General features: G+C 46.2%; 1 protein-coding gene across 1 annotated transcript in view; it reads right to left on the reverse strand.

Annotated features, from left to right (window-relative positions):
- Positions 1–1,289: 1,289 nt before the first annotated feature.
- Positions 1,290–24,810, reverse strand: part of minar2 (membrane integral NOTCH2 associated receptor 2) — a 31,017-nt gene continuing 7,496 nt past the window's right edge. Inside the window, exons 3-4 of the mRNA XM_088281464.1 lie at positions 2,768–3,010; positions 1,290–1,487 (exon numbers count right to left, since the gene is read on the reverse strand). Coding sequence (XP_088137590.1) covers positions 1,290–1,487; positions 2,768–3,010 — 441 coding nt within the window. The remainder of the gene's footprint in view (positions 1,488–2,767; positions 3,011–24,810) is intronic.

Genomic DNA, 24,810 nt, shown 5'->3' on the forward strand with positions numbered 1-24,810 from the left:
CAGACCCGAGTCCCAGACTCTTGTGTTTTTTCTCCAAGTCCCAGACTTCTTTTACCTCTTTTGCATCACGTCGGGGTCACCATAAATTGTTGGAATTTAATTTTAAATCAAAATAAACTCAAGTTAGCAATTTGTGACCTTACCCAACTCTTATATTCCTTTAGTATCGAGCTGCCCAGAGAGTTTGGACCAAAATCTTCAGGCTGGTAAAATGCATGACGTTTCCAGAATAGGTTCAAATTGTAAACTGAGATAGCCACAATTGCGTAGGAGCCATGTATTCAGGCTTAAAAGACAGCTGGAGCGTTCAATGCTGTGGGATAGCATCAGTAGAATGCTGCTTATCAAGACTGACAGCATGCAAGTTCTCAGCAAGGCAAAGAGTGCATGAAGTCTCTCTTTGTCTACCCCAACTGTCAACGCATTCTCTCGTTCTTCACCACGTAAACAATGAGCGGGGATATGGTTGGTGGAAGTGAATCAAGAACACCAGGCAGGACGTTTACTATGTCCATAACTTTGGCTTCGGGATAACAGCAGGTGAAAGTGCTGGAAAAATGAGTGCATCTAATGATGCTGTCCCAGACTATGACAGTGGTTGTGGGAACAGAAGATGTGAAGAAGGACCGCCAGGGGACCCACAGACTCCGGGGGAAGATTCCTGACTCCATCTGGTGGTTCTCTGACCTTGTCGCGGGACACCACCTCGACCCAGGTGGTACCATGGAGAGGTGTTGAGCAAGGTGGCCCTGGGCAGGCAGCTGGATCCCATCTCACCGTGTACATCAAGGGATCCTCAGTCGTCCTCGTTGTTGTCAGGATCCCGCTTCTCAGGTCAGAGATTGTTTTATTTGCCTTTTACAGAAAGCTTTTCTGATTGTCGCTGTGATCGACAGCCATTATGATGGCCTAGCCCTAGTGACTGGGGCGCTATGGATGCTTTATGCATTTTTAATATTATCCGCGCAATACTGTCATGACTTCTCTAAAACTTGATCACATTTTTTATAACTTTTGAAGGGCCAGGAAAATGCATTTTCAATTTTCTTGACTTTTCCATTTTTTCTTTTTTTTTTTTTTGATGACCGTCCGAACTCTGTTGATTAGGTCCTTCTGTGGTACGGAAAGGCAGTGGAAAGCATACCCAAATGATTAGAGAACAGCAAGGAAAGACTCAAAATCATCCTTTATTTTCCAACTGTTCAAATGTTTTCACTCAGAGATGCATATTGGTGCAAACCATTTAGTATCACAAAAGCATCCTTATGGTCCAATGTTTAAAAAGGCAGTCAGACTTTCTTCTCTAGCACCACAACTGGTACAATAATAACAACAACTACACTGACACACACACCTATGACAGAAAGTAGTCTGTAAAGTCGTTTCCTTCGGCGATCTGCTTCTTTTTTCTTCAATAAAGCATCAAATCCTGGTGTGTACTGATCTTCAAGCCAAAAGTCCAGCTCTTTAGGTTTCTTTTCTTCATCCTACGCAGAAAACATCCAACACATTTCTTAATGATAATATCTGCATATTCACAGATTATAATGATAATTAATTACATTTGTCCCAGAAAGTATGGTTCTGTCTACAAATATGGACTGTTTCGATACAATTTTACATTATAAGGGGATTGCAAGAAAATTAAAAAAGAACACTAGTTCTGCTTACATATGTCTTAAATGTATTTTGAAGGGCCCCTAAAATAATTGGATTAAAATATACATCTCCCACAAATATTGAAAGTATAAAGTGACAAACTGTATGTGGCAGTTCCATCCATTCATATTTTATGCTTATCAGGTCATGGTGCAGCAGGCCTTGCAGAAAAGCCCAGCCTTCCTTCTCCCCAGCCACTCTGACTATTGAGGGAATCTGGAGGCATTTCTAGGCCAGTTGGGAAACATACTCTCTCTAGCATGTCCTTCTGGGGCCTTTTTCCATAAGGACATGCCTGAAACTCCTCACAATGCAGGCATCAAGTAGGTAACCACATGCATGACCCCCTTATCTGGCTCCTCTCAATGTGGAGGATCAGTAGCTACAATGAGCCCTATCCATCTGTCCTCTGCCCTTGAATGAAATTCAACTTCCCGATGCTTCTGCTTCTCCAGAACCCTCAAATTGACCTTACCAAGGAAACAGAAGGGGTGATCCCCTGTAGTTGGAACACCAGTCCAACTTTTTAAAAAAAGGGACCTAAGTCTGCCAATCTCTGTCCTCAACGTCCACACGGTGCTGCAGAGGCGTGTCAACCAAGACAGCCCTAGAATATACAGAGCCTAAAGGAAATGCAGGTGGATCCCATCCTCCCTAGGGGTCCCGTCACCGACAAGCTTTTTTGACCACCTCAGCAATCTCTACCTGAGCTGAGATAACAGACACGAGAGCCGACCTTAGAGTCTCCATACTCTGCCTGCTAATTGGAAGGTGTTGATAAAACTGTTGAGGTTTTCAAAGTACTATCCCCACCTAACCACAATTTGTAGTGCCCCATACCCATTACATACAGTGTTCAAGTCCAGTCTAACCCTAAACCCCCCTGAGATACCAGAGGGTGGACAATAATTCCCTTAAAGCCATCCAAAAGTCCTTCTTCATGTCACTCAACTTCTCCCGTGCCGGAATTTTTGTCTTAGCAACTACCAAAACTGCATTGACCAATACAGATTGCCCATGGAGTCCCACAGGACTACAAAAAGGTTCTGGCCAGCATAAGTCAACTTTCATCATCACCCACAATACACCTCCTCTACTCCAGAATTACCTGTAAAAAGTCTTTTACGTTGCCATGGCTTGTTTTCATGGTATAATCCTTGATAGTCCAGGACGGTATGACCTTAACAATGTTCAATGCATCTGTCATATTATATAGTGGGTTGGTTTTAATGTTGGACTGCAGACTACCAGGGGTGACATGCTTCTCAAGGTATCTATCCACAAACACCACAGTGTCTTCTTGAGAGGATGGTAAACTGCTTTTTGTCTTCACTCTCTGCTCCAAGACAGTCTATAGATAGGGGAAAGACACACGATTCACCAGTTTAATGCATTATTTTTTTCTAACTTCAATTACGTATACAAAGGTTAATGTCTCTTACTTATGAAAACTGTATATATAAAGCACTTTGAGACAACCACCGCTATATGCAAAGTGCTGTACATGGAGTAAAAGTCATTCATAAAACAACAAACAAAAAAACAAATTAATAATGAATACAGTAAAAAGCACAACAGTGGAACCCAAAAGTCAAAAGAATAAAATTAGTTCTAAGACAAGTTAAAAAGATGAGAAGCGAGGAAGCTGTTGTAGTACGGTAATTTGTCAATGGGTGGTGCTGTTGCTTAATGCTGTGACTTTGTGTATCGCGAAGAAGACTCTGTTTACTTCCGGTTTCTCTGCGCTGCTGTTATGTTGCTGGCTGTTGCGCACTTCAATAAAGAACGTCTCACGCCACAAATTCAACAGGTTATGGGCCCAGAACGGCGCTAAAAAGGCTGCTTACTCGAATTATTTGTAAGAGATAAACAGTACCGTGGGATTTCACGATGGATGAGAAGCTGTTTATTGACAAGCTGAGCGGACCGGAGAATTGGGCAACGTGGAAGTTTCAGATGGAGCACTTGCTAAAGGCTAAAGGACTGTGGGGCATGCTAACAGAGACAGACATGCTAGCCGCCGATGCTAACGCCCACGAACAGGCTGAATTCACTAAACGGAGTGAGAAGGCGTTCTCCATGATAGTACTGAATGTGAGTACAACCCAGTTGTATTTGATAACAAGTTGTCAGACTCCCAAAGAGGCGTGGACTACGCTGAAAGGCCATTTTGAGAGAGATACCTTGGCAAATAAACTGTTTTTGAAGAAAACATATTTCCGATGTGAAATGAAGGAAGGAGAACGTTTGACTCAGCATTTAAAACAAATGAAGGAGCTTACTGATCAGCTATCAGCAATAGGAGCTGTAATTGAAGAGGAAGACCAAATTGTAACACTTTTGGGAAGCTTGCCACCAAGTTATGCCACAGTTGTCACTGCACTAGAAACCAAGATTGACAATCTGACACTGCAGTTTGTTCAGCAAGCATTGATAAATGAGGAGCAAAAACGAGTTAATGCTAGTGCTGTAACAGGTGGTGCATCAGCCATGTCCACACAATTTCAAGCAACTGTGGACGATAGCTCCAATGCAGTGGGAGCAGAAGGACGGAGCAAGTGGAGGTGTTAAGATAAAGATAAAGATAAAGATGTCCTTTATTAGTCCCACAATGGGGAAATTTGAAGTGTTACAGCAGCAAAGATACAGATCACACAGAGTCGGCGGCGTAATGTAGCCGTTAATGTGTAACATTAGCAGCAGACATTCATAAAAAGCATGCAAATATACACAGTATAAACGTATCTAAGTGTAAGGAAACACTCCTAATGCCTGTCCATTATACAGAGGGGGAAACACTGTAATGATAAAAACTACTGAATGATTGAAAATACTGCAATGATAAAGATATTACAATGATAAAAGTACTGTAATGGTGAGAGTACTGAAATGACAGGAAAGTACTGCAATGATAGAAAATACTGCAATGATAAAAGTACTGTAATGGTAAAAGTACTGCAATGATAAAATATACTGCAATGATAAAAGTACTATAATGGTAGAAGTACTGCAACGATGGAAAAATACTGCAATGATGAAGTATTGTAATAGTAAAAGTACCGCAATGATAGGAAATACCGTAATTATAAAAGTACTGCAATGATAAAAGTACTGTAATAGTGAACATCCTGCAGTGGTAGAAATACTACAGTGATAGAAGTATTGTAATAAGAATACTGTAATGGTAAACAAAATACATCATTGGTCGATGTTTAAGTACACCCTTGGCTGAAAGTACAGTAGTAGTGTATATTGCATTCTAGGACTGCACAATTGCACTAATGCCCTCCTGTTTGTAGGCCTGACCCAATGTTCTTGTTAAAAAGTCTGACAGCAGTCGGCAGGAAGGAGCGGCGAAATCTCTCTTTGGTACAGCGAGGGTGTAAAAGTCTGTCACTGAAGGAGCTGTAAAGTGTTCTCAGAGTGTCATTGAGTGGGTGGGCTGGTTTGTCCAGCATTGATGACAGTTTTGCCGTCATCCTTCTGCCCCCCACTGAGTCCACAGAGTCCAGGGAGCAGCCCAGGACAGAGCTGGCCCTCCTCACCAGTTTGTCCAGTCTCTTTTTGTCTCGGCCCGAGATGCCTCCTGCCCAGGAGACCACTCCATAGAAGATGACTGATGAAACCACCGAGTCATAGAAGTTCCTGAGGAGTGTTCCCCGAATGCCAAAGGACCTCAGCCGCCTGAGTAGGAAGAGTCTGCTCTGACCCTTCCTATAGAGAGCGTCTGTGTTGTCGCTCCAGTCCAGTTTATTGTTCAGATGAACACCCAGGTACTTGTAAGTTGAGACCCTCTCAACGTCTGTTCCCTGGATATTCACTGGTGCAGGTGGAGAGTGCCGACGCTTGCGGAAATCCACCACCAGCTCTTTGGATTTTCCAGCGTTGATTTGGAGGCGGTTCTGCTGACACCAGTCCACGAACCCCTGCGTAACCCCTCTGTACTCCCGATCGTCATCGTCAGTGATGAGGCCGACAATCGCAGAGTCATCAGAGAACTTCTGCAGGTGACAGGTTGTGGAATTGTATTTGTAGTCCGAGGTGTAGAGGGTGAACAGGAAGGGAGCCAGCACAGTTCCCTGCGGCGCTCCCGTGCTGCAGAGGAGCACGTCAGACACACAGTCCTGTGTTCTCACGTACTGTGGCCGGTTTGTGAGGTAGTTGTGAATCCATATGATGAGGTGGTGGGCCACTCCCGCCTGCTCCAGCTTGTCTCCCAATAAGGCGGGCTGGATGGTGTTGAAAGCACTTGAGAAATCAAAGAACATGATCCTCACCGTGCCCCTCGCCTTCTCCAGGTGGAAGAGTGAAGTGTGGAGCAGGTAGATGATGGCATCATCCACACTGATGCCAGGCTGGTATGCAAACTGGAGTGGGTCCATTGAGGAGCTGACCAGGGGGCGCAGATGGACGAGGACCAGTCTCTCCAGGGTCTTCATCAGATGAGACGTCAGCGCCACTGGTCTGAAGTTGTTGAGCTCCTTCGGATGGGGTGTCTTTGGAACCGGAACCAGGCAGGATGTTTTCCACAGCTGGGGGACTCTGCCCAGCTTCAAGCTCAGGTTGAACATGTGCTGGACGATTCCACACAGCTGGTCTGCGCAGGATTTGAGGAGCTGGGAGCTGATCCCATCTGGGCCTGCCGCCTTCCTCGCCTTCATCTTCCTCAGATGGTTCTTCACCTGAGATGTTGTGAGGAACAAGGCTGAGCAGGAGGAAGTGGTGGTTGTCTGATGAGGCTGGGAACTGGAGCCTGTGGAGAGAGAGAGGGGCGAGAGAGGGGGGGAGAGGGTCTTGTTCGCAGTGGCAGGAGGGGTGGGTGGGGGCTGCATCAGGGAAGCCTGAGCGGGGTCAGACATTTGATCAAACCTATTGAAAAATAGGTTCAACTCATTTGCCCACTGAAGCCCCCCCCCTTCTGGGTCTTACCTGCTTGTCCGTGGCCTGAGATGGTCTTCAGGCCCCTCCAGACATCCCTGGCATTGTTCCGCTGCAGTTGTTCTTCCATCCGCATCCTGTAGGACTTTTTCCCCTCTCGGATCCTCCTTCTCAGCTGACGCTGCACTCTCTTCAGCTCGTCCTTGTCGCCTGAAACAAAAGCCCTCTTTTTCTCCTTCAGGAGAGCTTTAATGTCCGGTGTGATCCAGGGTTTGTTGTTGGAGAAACATCTTACAGTCCTGGTGGGAATGGTGTTAATATAGTCTGTAACTGTGTCTGTTAGACCATTAATGTCCTCACCGTGAGCTTCGCTGAATACCTCCCACACAGTTGTGTTGAAACAGTCCTTCAAGGCCTCCTCGGCTTCTCCGGACCATCGCTGAACTGTGCGTGTCACAGCTGGCTGCCTGCGGACGAGAGGTTTGTACACAGGCAGGAGAGCAACCAAGTTGTGGTCAGCTTTGCCCAGCGGGGGGAGGGGCAGTGACGTGTACGCCTCCTTGGTGTTGGCATAGAAGAGGTCCAATATTTTATTGTCTCTGGTTTGGCATGTTACATATTGTGTGAATGAAGGCAGAGAGGAGGAAGGAGAAGCATGATTGAAGTCACCAGAGATAAGGAACAAGGCATTTGGGTGCTGTGTTTGTAGCCTGCTCACAGCTGCATTCAGTACATCACAGGCTGTCTCACCGTTAGCAGAGGGAGGCACGTACGCCGCCACCGCGATCACATGACTGAACTCTCGCGGTAAATAGACCGGACGCATGCTAACAGCTATCATCTCAATGTCCCGACTGCAAAGTTGATCCTTAACAGTTATATGCCCAGGGTTACACCATCTATCATTAACAAACACAGCCAGCCCTCCCCCTTTTCTCTCACCGCTCTCCAGTGTCCTGTCCGCGCGTAGTATTTGGAAGCCGTCCAATTCCACGACGGCGTCCGGCGTTAGCTCTGTTAGCCACGACTCCGTGAACACCAGCAAGCTAGCCTCCCGGACAATCCTCTCGTGCCGGGTTAGCGCTGTAAGCTCGTCCATTTTGTTGGGGAGGGATCGAACATTCCCCATAATAACGGACGGGAGGACGGGGTGATATCGTCTCCTCCTTGCCTGGCGTTTAGCCCCCGCACGACATCCCCGTCTCTTCCTCCTCAGCTCGCGGGGAATATCGGGTCTCGCTCCGGGAGCCCACGCGGGGTTAGCACGGAGTGCTAACAGCTGATCTCTTGTGTACACGATCGATCCGTAGCTCCGAGTTTCGTCTCCGGACACAATCGCGCAAAAAACAGCCCCCAACAGCAGTAAAACCACCGCAAGTTGGATGTCCATTGCTGAGGTGAGGTAAAAATAAAATAAAAAAGGGTAAAGGGAAAAAACACACGAAAAAGGCTCAATAGTGAGCCACGCTGCTGTAAACAGGCAGCCACTCGCGCGGCGCCGGAACCGGAAATGGGGCAAAGAAGGTCATATCAAGCGTGATTGTCCAAGCTGGAAACGCAACTATAAGCAGAAAACTCACAAGGCTAAAAGCATGATGTGTGAAGATGAAGAAGATGCGACAGAAGTTACTTTTGTCACAAAAGAAGTACATTCAACTGACAAATCACAACAAAGTGAATGGTTGATTGATTCAGGAGCATCAAAGCACATGACATGTCATAAAGATATACTTCAAGAATACCACCAGTTCTTAAAGGCACAGACTGTAAAACTAGGTGACGGCAGGGTGGTTGATGCCCTTGGAGTAGGAAATGTCGGTTTGGAAATGACTTTCAAACACAGGGATTCAAAACGGATTACAATGTATGATGTTCTGTATGTTCCTAAGCTATCTGGAAATCTTTTCTCAGTGGGAGCTGCTACCAAAAAGGGAAATACAGTACAGTTCAGGAAATTTCACTGCTACATTCGTGGAAAAAATGGAATCCTCCATGGAATAGGAACTCAAAGAGCTGATGGACTTTATCAGCTGGATGTCGAAGGAAATTCACACGCCTGTCATGGTGCATCACTCGCAGCTAGTCTGTGGCACCAGCGCCTGGGACACACCACCAAGCTGAAGGAACTGAAGGATCGAGTAAAAGGCGTGGACTTTTCTGCAGAAACAGAGATTCCATTCTGTGAAGGATGTGTGGAAGGCAAACTGTCCAAACGGCCATACAAGTCAATTGGAGGAATACGGTCCAAACGCAGAATGCAGCTCATTCATAGTGATGTCTGTGGTCCCATGCAGACTGAATCTATTGGTGGAGCAAAATATTTTGTGACATTCATAGACGACTACTCGAGATGCTGCAAGATATACTTCATGAAACAGAAGAATGAAGTTCTTTACAAATTTAAGGAATTTGAGAAAACATTCTCGAATGAATGTGGGCAAAATATCACAAGACTGAGAACTGACAATGGTGGTGAGTACACATCAAAGGAGTTTCAAGAATATTTGAAGGATCAAGGCATCCATCATGAAATGACTGTTCCTCACTCACCGCAGCAAAACGGTGTTGCAGAAAGAAAAAATAGGACACTAGTTGAAGCTGCTAGAAGCATGCTATCTCATGCAAAGTTACCAAAGATGTACTGGGCAGAGGCTGTAGCCACGGCAGCTTAGATTCAGAACAGGCTGCCCACATCTGTCTTGAAGCAAGAAACACCCTACAAGAGATGGTATGGGAAAAAACCTGACATGAGCCACATAAGGGTTTTTGGCTGTATTGCTTATGCACATATTCCTGACGAAGATAGACGCAAACTGGACAAAAAGGCTGTAAAACTTCGTTTTGTGGGATATGCAAACAATGCAAAGGGCTACCGTATGTATGATGAAGAACGAAAAAGGATTCTGATTCGTCGTGATGTCATCTTCAACAAATCCAACTTTGATTGGAAAGAACAAGTGGAAGTAACCTGCTCAGAGACTGAAATCAGCATGGAAGAAGATGAGAGTGAAACACAGGAGGAAGTAACCTGCTCAGAGACTGAAATCAGCATGGAAGAAGATGAGAGTGAAACACAAGAGGTCATTGTTGATAAACCTGTTAGAACAAGTGACCGACTGAAAAAAGCTCCAAAGAGATATGGATATGATGAGTTTGCTGATACAGTTATTGTTGATCATCATGCCAAAATATGCTGTGTGACGGAACCAGTCACGATGAAAGAAGCAATGATGAGTCCAAATGCAAAGGAATGGCAGGAGGCAGCTGATTTGGAATATGAGTCGCTGTTGGAAAATGAAACGTGGGACCTGGTGGATTTACCAAAGGAAAGAAAGGCAGTCGGATCAAGATGGGTTTTCAAAGTCAAGTATCGTAGTGATGGACAACTGGAGCGATACAAGTGTCGACTTGTCACCAAAGGTTACTCACAGTTGTTTGGTACTGACTATTATGAAACCTTTTCACCAGTGGTACGATTCAACTCAATTCGTACGTTACTGTCCTTTGCTATCCAAAACAATTTACATGTACACCAGATGGACGTTGTAACTGCATTCCTCAATGGACACTTAGAAGAAGAAATCTACATGGAGCAACCAGAGGGATACGTCAAACCTGGGCAAGAACACTTGGTATGTAAGTTGAAAAAATCAATTTATGGACTGAAGCAGTCACCTCGCTGCTGGAGCAAAGCCTTCACCGAGTTCATGACGGAAATAGGATTTAAACAGAGTACAGCTGATTCATGTGTGTTTGTTAGATCAAGAGAAGAGCTTGAGATACTTGCTGTGTATGTGGATGATCTCATTCTGATAAAAAGGAGAACATGAACCTGCTGAAAACGACCCTCGGTGAGCGCTACAAGATGAAAGACATGGGTGAGTTGTCTTACATACTGGGCATCTCTGTGGTCCAAGACAAAGATAAGAACTGTGATTATCTTAGTCAGAAGCATTATATCGAGGCTATACTCAAGAGATATGGAATGGAAAATGCAAACCCTGCGGCAACTCCTGCTGATGCCAATGTCAAATTAAGGAAAAGCGATGGTGTCAGTAAGCCAGTAAATCAACAAATCTATCAATCAATGGTAGGAAGTTTGCAGTATGCTGCAATGGCCACACGACCAGACATAGCTCATGCAGTGAGCACTGTGTCAAAGTTCAATGCAAATCCAGACGCTGCACATCTGACTGCTGTGAAGAGGATATTCCGATACTTGAAAGGGACAGCAAACCTTTCTCTCAAGTATGAGCAGTCAAACAAAGATACTTTGATTGGATTCTCTGATGCTGATTGGGCTGGTGATCAAGATGACCGCCGCTCAACAACAGGCAATATATTCCTAGGAAGTGGAGGAGCCGTGAGCTGGCTTAGCAAGAAACAGGCGACAGTTGCACTTTCAACAGCTGAAGCTGAATATGTCGCACTGAGTCAAGCTGCACAAGAAGGTGTTTGGTTGAGACGATTACTGAGTGATCTTGGGATGAAGGATGTGTCCATAAGAATTTTGGAGGACAACCAAGGAGCAATCGCAATTGCAAAGAATCCTGTGGACCACTCTAGAACTAAACACATTGACATTCGATACCACTACATCCGTGAATGTGTACAGAATGGACAAATTGAGATAAAATATTGTCCAACAAATGACATGAAAGCGGATATATTGACCAAGCCACTTACGAAACAAAGATTTGAAAATCTTAGAAGGGAAATTGGACTATTTCCAGTCTAAATATATGTTGGTGTCTGACAGTTGAATTGGTTAAAATGTGTGAAACGTGAAAAAAGAGTTCCTGAAGAAATGTGAAAAAGAGTTCCTGAAGTTCACTGTAAAAGAGAAATGTGCTTTTGGTTTGCTTGTCTTGACATTTTTTGAAAAAGGGAGCACAGCTCTGTAAAATTGTTTAAAACCTTGAGATACCATTGTAAAATTAAGTGGGAGTGTTGTAGTACGGTAATTTGTCAATGGGTGGTGCTGTTGCTTAATGCTGTGACTTTGTGTATCGCGAAGAAGACTCTGTTTACTTCCGGTTTCTCTGCGCTGCTGTTATGTTGCTGGCTGTTGCGCACTTCAATAAAGAACGTCTCACGCCACAAATTCAACAGAAGCCTGCCAAACATTTAGCAGGAGGCCATTCCAAAAGATGGACCAGCAGCGGGCAAGGCTTGTTCCCATCTGAGCCTTCGCTTAGTCCGCTGTACCTCTGATAGCATCTGGTGCGCAGATCTGAGGCACAGGGAGGGTGCATAAGGGTGGAGGCGCTCAGAGAGGTAAGGTGAGGACAGACCATTTAAAGATTTTAAGAAAAATACTAGAATCTTAAAAAGAACTGAATGGATGCCAGAGTAGGACTCATGTCGTCCCTCTTAGAGTGCCAGTCCAGTGGTGGCCGGTCAAGGCATTCTCTGCTGACCGAACAACCAGAAATCGTGATCATATTTACGATAAGAATTAATAGGTGAGGGTAGGAACGTGGATCGACTAGTAAATCGAGAGCTTCACCTTTGGGCTCAGCTCCTTCTTCACCATGACAGACCAATACAGGGTTTGTATCACAGCAGACACTGCATCGATCCGTCTATCGATCTCATGCTCCATTTTACCCCAAGATACTTTAACTCCTCCACTTAGGACAGGATCTCATCCCTGACCTGGAAAGGGAACTCCACCCTTTTCCGACTGAGGACCATTGTCTTAGATTTGGAGAAGCTGATCTTCATCCCAACAGCTTCACACTCGGCTGGAAACTGCTCCAGTGAGAGATGGAGATCATGGCTTGAAGAAGCCAACAGTACCACATCATTTGCAAAAAGCGGAGATGCAATACTGAGGCCATCAAACAGGATCCCCTCATTACCTCGGCTGTGCCAAGAAATTCTGTCAAATTCTGTGACAAAGTGCAGCCTTTGGCTGAGTCCAACCCTCACTGGAAACAAATCCAACTTACTGCCATCAATGCGGACCAAACTCTGACATCGGTGGTACAGGGACCAAACATTCCGTATTAGTGGGCTTGGTACCCGTTCTCCCGAAGCAAATCCCACAGAACTCCCAGAGGGACACGGTCGAACGCATTCTCAGAGTCCACCAAACACATGTCGACTGGTTGGGCGAACTCCCATGCCCCCTTGTGGACCCTGGCAAGAGTGTAGAGCTGGTCCATTGTCACGCGGCCGGGATGAAAACCACACTGCTCCTCCTGAATCTGAGATTCCACCTTTCGTTGGACCCTCCCCTCCAGCACCCCTGAATCGACCTTATCAGGGAAGCTGAGGCGTGTGATTCCTGGAATATGAACACACCTGCCGATCCCCCTTCTTAAAAAGGGGGACCACCACCCCGGTGGGGCCAATCCAGAGGCACTGTCTCTGATGTCCATGCATTGCTGTTAAGGCGTGTCCACCATGCTAGCCCTACAACATCCAGTGCCTTTAGGAACTCCGGGCGGATCTTTGCCACTGAGGAGCTGGCTAAACACCTCAGTTACTTCAACCCCAGAGATAGGTGAGTCCACCTCAGAGCCTTCTGGGTCTGCTTCCTCAATGGAAGGTGTGTTGGTGGAATTGAGGAGGTCTGCGAAATATTCTCTGCACCTACTCACAACGTCCTGAGTCAAAGTCAGCAGCACACCATCTCCACTATAAACAGTGTTAATGGTGTACTGCTTCCATCTCCTGAGATGCCAGATGGTGGAACAGAATTTCCTCAAAGCTGTTCAGAAGTTGTTTTCCATGGCCTCACCGAACACCAACCATACAGAGTTTTTGCTTCTGAAACCGCCAACGCTGCATTCTGATTGGCCTGTCAGGATACGTGGTGACGTGGAGGTTGAAAAAGAGGAGGACCCAAAAATGCAGAGAAGCGAGGCAGGGGAAACTTAAAGGGTATTTAATTAGCAAAAACAAAAAAGGCAAACAAGGAACTTGGAAAAACTAAAATATCAAAAAGTGCAAGCAACAGTGACGAACAAAACACAACGACTTGACTTAACTAAACTTGACTGCGAAACAGGTATGAAGACATGGACATGAACATCTGACACTGACAGCAACAATGGACCTGAACTGAAAGCAACCAGGGAACTAAATACAAAGTAATAAGACAACGAGGACCACCTTGACAAGACACAAAGGGTTGGAGGAAGCTGATTGGTTCACACTAGGGAGCGAGACGACAAGCACAGGTGAACACAATCAGATAGAGCATAAGACACACACTAAACGATGAAAAACATTAAACTAAATACTAAATCAAAAACAACAAACACAGACCCTGACATCGCCTGCCGGTACCTGTCAGCTGCTCCATCGAGTGGTGATCAGTTTACAGCTCTACTCTTCTCTTGACCTGAGTGTCCAAAGTGTGTGGCCCCAAATCCGATGATACAACGACAAATGTCCTGGTGCCATGTGCACATATGGACCCCTTTATGTTTGAACGTGGTGTTCGTTATGGACAATCCATGACAAGCACAGAAGTCCAGTGACAGAACACCACTCGGGTTCAGACCAGGGGGGTCGTCCTCCCAATCACACCCTTCAAGGTCTCACTGTCATTGCCCACGTGAACATTGAAGTCACCGAGCAGAACGGGGAGTCCCTGTGGGAGCGGTATCCATCACAGCCTCCAAGGACTCAAAAAGCTTGGCTACTCTGAACTGTTGTTTGGTGCATAAGCACAAGCAACAGCCAGGACCCGTCCCCCCCACCCGAAGGCGGAGGGAGGCTACCCTCTCGTCCACCGGGGTGAACCCGAATGTATATGCGCCAAGCTGGGGGGCAGTAAGTATGCCCACACCTGCTCTGCGCCTCTCACCATGGGTAAATCCAGAGTGGAAGAGTTTTGAAATCCCTCTCAAGAGGAAAAAAAACACAAACTGGTTGAGTTCTAATGTTTGATGAAAGCCTTAAAAAAGTGAAAAAGTCCCCGACTGATATGCACTTACCATTCTGGAACAATGACCAAATGCACTCGAGATACATTATGTAATTTTTCATGGGTCACCACAATGTGGAACAAATTAAAGAAAAGATCGATAAAGTCTGTTCAGAGATAAGCTTTCTGAAACTGATTCATCTGTCTATAAATGGCCCCAATGTAAATTGGAAGCCCTTTGCTTTAGCCCAGCGTCCCACAGACTCTGATACATTTAGGAATGCTTTGGCCAGTTTGGGACAAATGGTGGGTCTGCAGGAGACAGTGTTGACAGTTGACTTCGTGGTGCAGCCAGTTCAAGGAACTAGGTTTAACCATTGAGCAGTTAGGCTCCCAAGGATCACCCCATTTAGATCCCTGTACTGCCGGATTTTGCTCCCCATGATATCAATGTTTATCGGGGACCAAATTAGCTCCATCCAGCACGGTATGCTGGAAATCCTGGTCTTTGCAGGCAATTCATCCACCAGTGCTCTCTAATATTTGACCAGCAGACTTCTACCTATGTAACAGACAGTGCTAAAGTGGCTCTTATCATGAGTCTTCTGACTGGTCAAGCTACAGCTTAAGCACTGGAAGTAAGCAATGCACGACCCGAGCATTCCCATTTTAAATACTTGGTAATGCTGTTTGGATTGACTAATGCTCCGGTCGTTTTTCAGCGCTTCATAAATGTACTTTGCGATATACTCAACGTCTTTTGCTTTGTGTATTTTGACGACATTCTATTTTTTTTCCAAGGACATTCATGAACATCATCAGCATGTCGGGAAGATTCTGCAGCTGTTAAAGGAGAACTGACGTTATGTCAAGACTGAAAAATGCGAGTTTCACTCTGGTTCTGTCCAATTTTTGTGTTTCATTGTTGCGAAGGGGCAGCTCAAAGCTGATCCTGCCAAGACTCAGTCTGTAGTAGAGTGGCTTACACCCACTACAAGAAAGCAGTTGCAAAGATTTCTTGGGTTCGCTAACCTTTCTAGACGGTTTATCTGGAATTTCAGTCGGTACGGTAGGTAGGTAGGTTGGTTGGTTGGTTGGTTGGTTGATTGATTAGAGGGCAATAATTTCCAGTTTGGAGATGAGGGATGTCCAGGATGATTGTATTGAATGCTGAGCTGTACACCTCAACGAGCATCCTGCCATCGCGCTACTGTTGTTCCAGCACAACATGCAGAGCAGTGTCGATGGCGTCCTCAGTGGATCTGTTTGCCCGGTATGCATTTGGTAGTGGTCCAGTGTGGGAGGAAGGCAGTCTTTGATGTGATGGAGAACCAGTCTTTCAAAGCACTTCATAATTACTGGTGTGAGGGTAATAGGACGGTAGTAGTTGAGGTAGGATGTGGGTGACTTTTTAGGGACAGGAATGATGGTGGAAGTTTTCAAGAGGGAGCTAATAGTGATCGTCAATGGTGTATACACCCCACCCCCCGCCCGATGCTAACGCTAACGCGGCGCTCTCTTTACTCGTGAGCATCATTAACAAACAACAACGGGCCCAACTTGATGGCGTTCATGATGGCGGGAGACTTTAAGAAGAACAATTTAAAGGCTGTCATGTATTCAAACATCAAGCACGGGTACAGAGCCATACCCCTGCACCACCTCGGCCGGTCAAACTCTCTTTGCTGCTCGCCCAAGGGTACACCCCCATCAGACGCAGATTCAGGCCCACCATAAAATCAGTTACAACCTGGCCTGAAACCACCCTGGGTGAACTACAGGAATGCTTCCAACATGCAGACTGGGACCTCTTTGATCATCAGAACCTTGAAGCCTACACATGGTCTGTACTGGACTACATCAAGTTCTGAATGGAAACTGTTCCCTTGAACAAGACCATCCGTCAATACAAAACCCTGAATGTCCAGACAGGTCCGCTCCCTCCTTGGTGCTTGTGACACCACCTTCAGATCAGGCGACAGAGCTCTGTACTGTGTGGCTCATGCTGACCTTAAAAAAGGCACTAAGCAAACCAAAGCGAACCACAAGAGAAGGTTCAAGTCACACCTTGCCAGCAGTACAGGCTTGAAAGAGGTTGCTTGTGTGGCTGCTTACGTCGCATTAGCAGGAGGCCGGATCTGCAGCCTCGCTTCTGCTTCATCTCTCTCCATCGTCTGCGTCGCCTCCCTGTCCCGATAACAATCCATGGTGAGCTGGGCTGATTCACTAGTTCGTCAGGGATTTTGTGATCATAGCAGAATTCTCTTGAAACGGTTTGTTTTTTAGCGATAACCAATGTCCACAATGTCCTGGTGGGTGTATCAATGTTGGGCCGAAGTGTACGTAAACAAAAAGGATGACCAGGCAAAAATAAGTAGAAAAGAGCACTGGCTTCACTTTTCACTGGATTACCTGTTTCCAAAGGCAAGTCAGTCATTCTCATGGTGAAGGACCGATTCTCTAAAGTGGCCCATTTCTTGGCCCTGTCCAAACTTCCGACCACCTCGACCGCTCAGCTGCTCATCTGTCTTATAGTCCAGCTCCATGACATTAGACGTTTCCAAATTCACCGGCTGTATCCTCCAAAGTCCAATTCTCAGGCTGGGTCCTTAGAACCCTTCGAAGGGTAATCCTCATGCAGCCTCCGTAGAACACATAACCCGTGGCGAATTTGGGAAGGCTCAATAGTTACATACAAATTACTAGGCTGTGTCCTCCAATATCCAATTGGATAAATATACATTGTCCATCATCTTTTTTTGATAGGTCAGCCAAAGTCCCTGCTATAAACAAAATAATGCTGTTCTCAAATGCAACTATCATATAACTGGAGGACTAAAATGATCAATTACTACATTAACCAACAAGATATGAATAATTCTCCATATTAACAGGATAAAACTCAATTAAAAGATCATGGACTAATGTACACAAGTGCATAAATCTGCATGTTGCCAACAATACAAGGATATCTGACAAATTTTGGCTATTTTTTTTCAGCCTTTTTTTTTCCATGCATGCATTTTCGTTTATTTAATACAGGACTATTGTGGGAAAATTGGACCTGAAGAGCAAGACCATGCCCCGCCAAGCAAAAAAAAAATTGGACTATTTAAAAATGAAATATGCAGTATATGCAGTAGTTTTTTGGGATTTCTTTTTGTATAAAGGGTTGCTAGTGTGCAGGTAATGGCGAAGTGTGGCTGGAAATGTGATGTCCGAATTAATAACTGTTTCATTTTCTAAATAAAACCCTGTGACTGTCTCCAACAGCAAACGTTAGCATAGTCAGATATACAAATACTTAAATGTATGGTGCGGACACCCGGCTTAAATTACATACTGTCAAATTCCAACAAAGAATCAAAACGTTAGACTCGAGCAACGAAAGCTAGTGGTGGTACAGGGGTATGGACCTTTGTTTGGCGTCCACCGATTTGCAGGTTCGATTCTCACAGATGCTAGAATGAAATGTTTTTCCAACACAAGTTTGATTCAATATTTAATTTTGTAATTATTACATGGAGTGATGCATGCGTTGGCTGACATGGTCATCCAGGATTCCCTACCCTTCTCTATTGTAGAGGACAGGGCGTTCAGTAAACTTTTTGCTGCTTTAACCCTACCGATATTCTCCCTACCAAACAGGTATGTCTGGATGGATATGAAAAAAAAAAAAAGAAACAGACTGAGCCATAGTTGCAAGCAAACATTTTTTTTAATAAAAATGAACGAGATAAAACTTTTTGTGAGTAATTTTTGTTTTACACAATAAAAACTCAATTACTGCATTTTCCTCTACCCTCTTAATGTCAAATTCATGTCATGAGTACAATCCTAATAAAAACTTTGCACAAGAAAATATTTTCCTTGCATGTCAATATACTTTATGTCCACTTGGTAGTGCCAGAGGGGCTTAAACCACCTTTGAGGCTTCGACACATGAGTCAAACCAATTGCATGGAAAGCCTCAATGCTTCAGGAAGCATCATCTCACCATCACTACATGTTAGCACACCCTGCTTGCCAAAGTCTGAGACAACTATACTTTTGAATTGACTGTGACAAATACATGATGTTAATACGTTTTTTGGTGATGGTGCAGGAGAAAGCTGGACAAAAGGGGAGCTGTCCACGATGTTGTAGTTTGTCTTATCATTCATGTTATTGCAAGCAAGAAACATCACAGGTTTAGAGAACAGACTGTGGAAAAAAAAAAAAAAACACTGCCCAAAGCACACCACTCGCATATCTCTAAACAGCCCATGTGAGGGTGTGTCTGAGGCTGACTGGCTCCCTGTAATCTTTTTGTGTTATTTTTATTTCTTTTGGGCATATGAATGGCATGAGAGATGCACGTCTTGTGTTAAAGATAAAGATCAAAGATGTCCTTTAATAGTTCCACAATGGGGAAATTTGCAGTGTTACAGCAGCAAAGATATAGATCAGACAGAGGCGGCGGCGTAATGTAGCCGTTAATGTATAACATGAGCAGCAGACATTCATAAAAGCATGCAAATATACACAGTATATACGTATATACACAGATCCCCATGTATATACACACTTACATCCCACAACAAATACAAGTGTAGGGAAACACTCCTAATGTCTGTCCATGGTACAGAGGGGAAATAAATAAAAACGTTGCAATGATAAAAAAAAATACTGAATGATAGAAAATACTGCAATGATAAAAATACTGCAATGATATTAGTACTGTAATCGTAAGAGTAGAGAAATAATGGAAAAATACTGCAATGATAAAAGTACTGTAATGGTAAAAGTACTGCAATGATAAAAAAAATACTGCAATGATAGAAAATACTGCAATGATAAAAATACTGCAATGATAAAAGTACTGTAATTGTAAAAGTACTGCAATGATAGAAAATACTGCAATGATAAAAGTACTGTAATGGTAAAAGTACTGCAATGATAAAAAACACTGCAGTAATAGAAAATACTGCAATGATAAAAGTACTGTAATAGTAGAAGTACTGCAGTGATAGAAAATACTGCAATGATAAAAGTACTGTAATGGTAAAAGTACTGCAATGATAAAAAAATACTGCAATTATAGAAAATACTGCAATGATAAAAGTACTGTAATAGTAAAAGGACTGCAATGATAGAAAATACTGCAATGATAAAAGTACTGTAATGATAAGAATACTGTAATGGTAAACAAAATACAGCATTGGTCAATATTTAAGTACAGCATTGGATAAAGCACAATAGTAGTGTGTATTGCATCCTAGGACTGCACAATTGCACTAATGCCCGCCCGTTTGTAGGCCTGACGCAGCGGCTAACAGCTCTCCCTCCCAGTGCTCCTTATTACTTTTTATTAGTGTTTGCTTGCTCATATTGGCACCAACTGAGGCACAATATCGATATACCCGCCAGGACATCGTGGACATTGGATATCGATGCGAATTAACCATCACAGAGGAATTTTGCTATGATCGCAAAATTCCGGACGAACTGGCGAGGCTGCCCGGCTCACCGTGGCTTGTCATCGGGACCGGGAGGCGGCGCAGAGAGAGGAAGCAGAAGCGGGGCTGCAGGTCCGGTGTCTTGCAACGGCTGCGGCGGCAGCCCCACAGGCAACCACTGCCGAGTCTGTACCTCACCAACGCCAGATCCGTGGTCCACAAAATCGACGATCTGGGATTACAAATCCTGGGAAACCGCTATGTGAGAGATAGCAGTGTGATCGTCGTCACGGAATCCTGGCTGCACGCAGACGTCCCCGACGCTAGCATCCAGCTGGCCGGGCGCTCGCTACATCGCGCGGATCGGACGAGGGACACCGGTAAGAGGAGGGGCGGGGGGCTCTGTGTTTACGTGCATGAGAACTGGTGCGGCGATAGCACGATCGTCGAGAAGCACTCTTCCCCCGACATCGAGTTCATGTCCGTTAAATGCCGGCCTTATTTTCTCCCGAGGGAGCTAACGGTCGTGATTGTCACAGCTGTTTACATCCCTCCCGACGCTAGCACTAGCACGGCGCTCTCGCTACTCGCGTGCATCATCAATAAACATCAGCGGGCCCACCCTGATGGCGTTCACGTAGTAGCGGGAGACTTTAATAAGGCCAATTTAAAGACTGTACTCCCAGAGTTTCACCAGCATGTCAAGTGCCCAACGAGGGGAGACAACACTCTCGACCATGTGTACTCGAACATCAAGCACGCATACAGGGCCCTCCCACTCGCCCCTCTCGGCCAGTCAGACCACCTGTCCTTGCAGCTCGCACCTGCGTACACCCCTCTCAGACGCAGATTCAGGCCCACCACAAAGACTGTGAAAACCTGGCGTGACGACGCCATGAGTGAATTACAGGACTGCTTTCATGACACAAACTGGGACCTCTTTGATCATCAGGACCTTGATGTCTACTGGACTACATCAAGTTCTGCATGGATACTGTGTCCCTACACAGGACTATACGGACCTTCCCAAATGCGAAGCCCTGGATGTCCAGCAGGGTTCGCGCTCTCCTCAAGGCCCGGGACGCTGCCTTCAGGTCAGGCGACAAAGCCCGGTACAGGGTGGCCCGTGCTGACCTGAGCAAAGGCATCAAGCTAGCCAAGGCAACCTACAAGGGGAGGCTGGAGGCCCACCTTGCCAGTAACAGACCACGGGAGGTGTGGCAGGGTCTACGGAGCATCACCAATTTCCGTGGCGGCAGCACGACCTCTGTAGACCCGAGTGCATCGCTGGCAGAGGAGCTTAACTGCTTCTTCGCTCGCTTCGACTCGCCCCAACCGTCACACCCCCGCACTTCATGCTCCAACTCCCCCCCACTCATCGTCGAGGAACACGATGTGAGGCGCGCGCTCCTGGCGGTTAACCCCAGAAAAGCTACTGGACCCGACGGAATACCAGGCAAGGTCCTCAGAGCATGTGCCCACCAACTGGCACATGTTTTCTGCAGGATCTTCAACCGCTCCCTGGCTCAAGCAGTCATCCCCTCCTGCTTGAAAACTTCCACCATTATTCCTGTCCCCAAAAAGTCACCAGCCGTCCACCTGAATGACTACCGTCCTGTTGCTCTCACACCAGTCATCATGAAGTGCTTCGAGAGGCTGGTTCTCCAGCACATCAGGGACTGCCTTCCTCCCACTCTGGACCCCTACCAGTTTGCATACCGGGCTAACAGATCCACTGAGGACGCCATCGACACTGCTCTGCATGTTGTGCTGGGCCACCTGGAACGACAGCAGAGCTATGCAAGGATGCTCTTTGTGGACTACAGCTCGGCATTCAACACGATCATCCCAGACATCCTCGTCGCCAAACTGGACATTCTCGGCCTCCCTGCCCTCACACGCATCTGGATTAAGGACTTTCTGACCAACAGACCCCAGACTGTGTTGCTAGGCCCCTACACGTCCTCCACCCGCATGCTGAGCACCGGTTCCCCTCAAGGATGCGTGCTGAGCCCTCTCCTGTACGCCCTCTACACCTACGACTGCAGCCCGGCCCACGGCAACAACACCATCGTCAAGTTTGCTGACGACACGACAGTGGTCGGTCTGATCTCGGAAGGTGACGAGATAGCCTACAGAGAGGAGGTAAAGAGACTGACAGCTTGGTGCAAGGACAACAGACTGCACCTTAACACTGCAAAAACAAAGGAGATTGTCGTCGACTTCAGGAGGAACAAGACGGTGCCGCCCCCCCTCTGCATCGAAGGCGTGTGTGTGGAGAGGGTCCACACGTTCAAGTTCCTGGGAGTACAAATCTCCGACGACCTTTCTTGGACTCACAACACCACAGCAGTGGTAAAGAAGGTCCGCCAGCGTCTGCACTTTCTGAGAGTCCTCAGGAAATTCAACCTGGACAGGAAGCTGCTGCTAGCCTTCTACCACTCGTCCATCGAGAGCCTGCTGACGTACTGTGTCTCCACCTGGTACAGCGGCTGCACTGAGGCGGACAGAGTGAGGCTCCAGAAGACAGTCAAAACAGCGCAAAGGATTATTGGCTGCCCTCTCCCCTCACTGTCGGACATCTACACCGCCCGGTGCCTCAGAAGGGCTCTCAACATCGTCAAAGACAATACCCACCCAAACTCACACCTGTTCGACCTGATGCCCTCTGGCAGGCGCTACAGATGCATCAAATCGAGGACCAATAGACTGAGAAACAGTTTCTTTCCGAGAGCCATCTCCATTCTGAACTCTCACACACAAACGAGAACACCCTTACCTTGCAGAACAGCATTGTGATGTGTTTTTACATACACTATTCAGTACTAAATTTAAATTTATTTATCTAATTTATATATTTGTCTGTATTATTGTTGTATTGCACTGGAGAGGGGAGCTCTCTAATCTCGTTGCACACTTGAGTACAATGACAATAAAGGGATTTCTAATTCTAATTCTTGTTAAAAAGTCTGACAGCAGCCGGCAGAAAGGAGCGGCGAAATCTCTCTTTCGTACAGCGAGGGTGTAACAGTCTATCACTGAAGTCGCTGTGGAGTGTTCTTAGAGTGTCATTGGGTAGAGTGTCATTTGTCCAGCATTGATGACAGTTTTGCCGTCATCCTCCTGCCCCCCACTGAGTTCACAGAGTCCAGGGAGCAGCCCAGGACAGAGCTGACCCTCCTCACTAATTTGTCCAATCTTTTTTTGTCCCGGCCCGAGATATAGAAAATGACCGGTGAAACCACTGAGTCATAGAAGTTCCTGAGGTGTGTCCCCTGAACGCCAAAGGACCTCAGCCTCCTGAGTAGGAAGAGTCTGCTCTGACCCTTCCTATAGAGAGCGTCTGTGTTGTCGCTCCAGTCCAGTTTATTGTTCAGATGAAAACCCAGGTACTTGTAAGTTGAGACCCTCTCAATGTCTGTTCCCTGAATATTCACTGGTGTAGGTGGTGAATGCCAACGCTTGCAGAAATCCACCACCAGCTCTTTGGATTTCCCAGCGTTGATTTGGAGGCGGTTCTGCTGACACCAGTCCACAAAATCCTGAGTAACCCCTCGGTACCCACGATCGTCTCTGTCAATCGCAGAGTCATCAGAGAACCTCTGCAGGTGACAGGTAGAGGAATTGTATTTGTAGTCCGAGGTGTAGAGGGTGAACAGGAAGGGAGCCAGAACAGTTCCCTGCGGCGCTCCCGTGCTGCAGAGGAGCACGTCAGACACACAGTCCCGTGTTCTCACGTACTGTAGCCGGTTTGTGAGGTAGTCGTAGATCCGTGTGATGGGGTGGTGGGCCACTCCCGCCTGCTCCAGCTTGTTTCCTTTAGGGTGGGCTGGATGGTGTTGAAAGCACTGGAGAAATCAAAGAACATGATCCTCACAGTGCTCCCCGCCTTCTCCAGGTGGGAGAGTGAAGTGTGGAGCAGGTAGATGATGGCATCATCCACACTGATGCCAGGCTGGTATGGAGTGAACTGGAACTGGAATGGGTCCATCGAAGAGCTCACCAGGGGGCACAGATGGACGAGGACCAGTCTCTCCAGGGTCTTCATCAGATGACACGTCAGCGCCACTGGTCTGAAGTTGTTGAGCTCCTTCGGATGGGGGATCTTTGGAACCGGAACCCTCCAGATATCCCTGCCATTATTACGCTGCAGCTGTTCGTCCATCCGCATCCTGTAGGACTTTTTTCCCTCTCTGATCCTTCTTCTGAGCTGACGTTGCACTCTTTTCAGCTCCTCCTTATCGCCTGACACAAAAGCCCTCTTTTTTCTCCTTCATGAGAGCTTCAATGTCCGGTGTGATCCAGGATTTTTTGTTGGAGAAACATCTTACTGTCCTGGTGGGAATGGTGTTCTCCATGCAGAAATGAATATAGTCTGTAATTGTGTCTGTTAGACCATTAATGTCCTCCCCGTGGGCTTCGCTGAATACCTCCCACACAGTTGTGTTCAAACGGTCCTTTAAGGCCTCCTCGGCTTCTCCAGACCATCTCTGAACTGTGCGTGTCACAGAGGTTTGTACACAGGCAGGAGAGCAACCAAGTTGTGATCAGCTTTGCCCACCGGGGGGGAGGGACAGTGATGTGTTTGCCTCCTTGGTGTTGGTAAAGAAAAGGTCCAATATTTTATTTTCTCTGGTATGGCAGGTTATATATTGTGTGAATGAAGGCAGAAAGGAGGAAGGAGAAACATGATTGAAGTCACCAGAGATAAGGAGCAAGACATTTGGGTGCTGTGTTTGTAGCCTGCTCACAGCTGCAGTCAGTACGTCACAGGCTGTCTCACTGATAGCAGAGGGTGGCACGTACGCAGCCACCGCGATCACATGACTGAACTCTTGCGGGAAATACTACGGACGAATGCTAACAGCTATCAGCTCAATGTCCCGACTGCAAAGTTGATCCTTAATAGTGATGTGCCCAGGGTTACACCATCAATCATTAACAAACACAGCC

The sequence above is a fragment of the Idiotropiscis lumnitzeri genome, chromosome 18 (genome assembly GCF_059441095.1).
Source record: "Idiotropiscis lumnitzeri isolate Australia: NSW breed Sydney's pygmy pipehorse chromosome 18, RoL_Ilum_1.0, whole genome shotgun sequence".
Lineage (NCBI taxonomy): Eukaryota > Metazoa > Chordata > Actinopteri > Syngnathiformes > Syngnathidae > Idiotropiscis > Idiotropiscis lumnitzeri.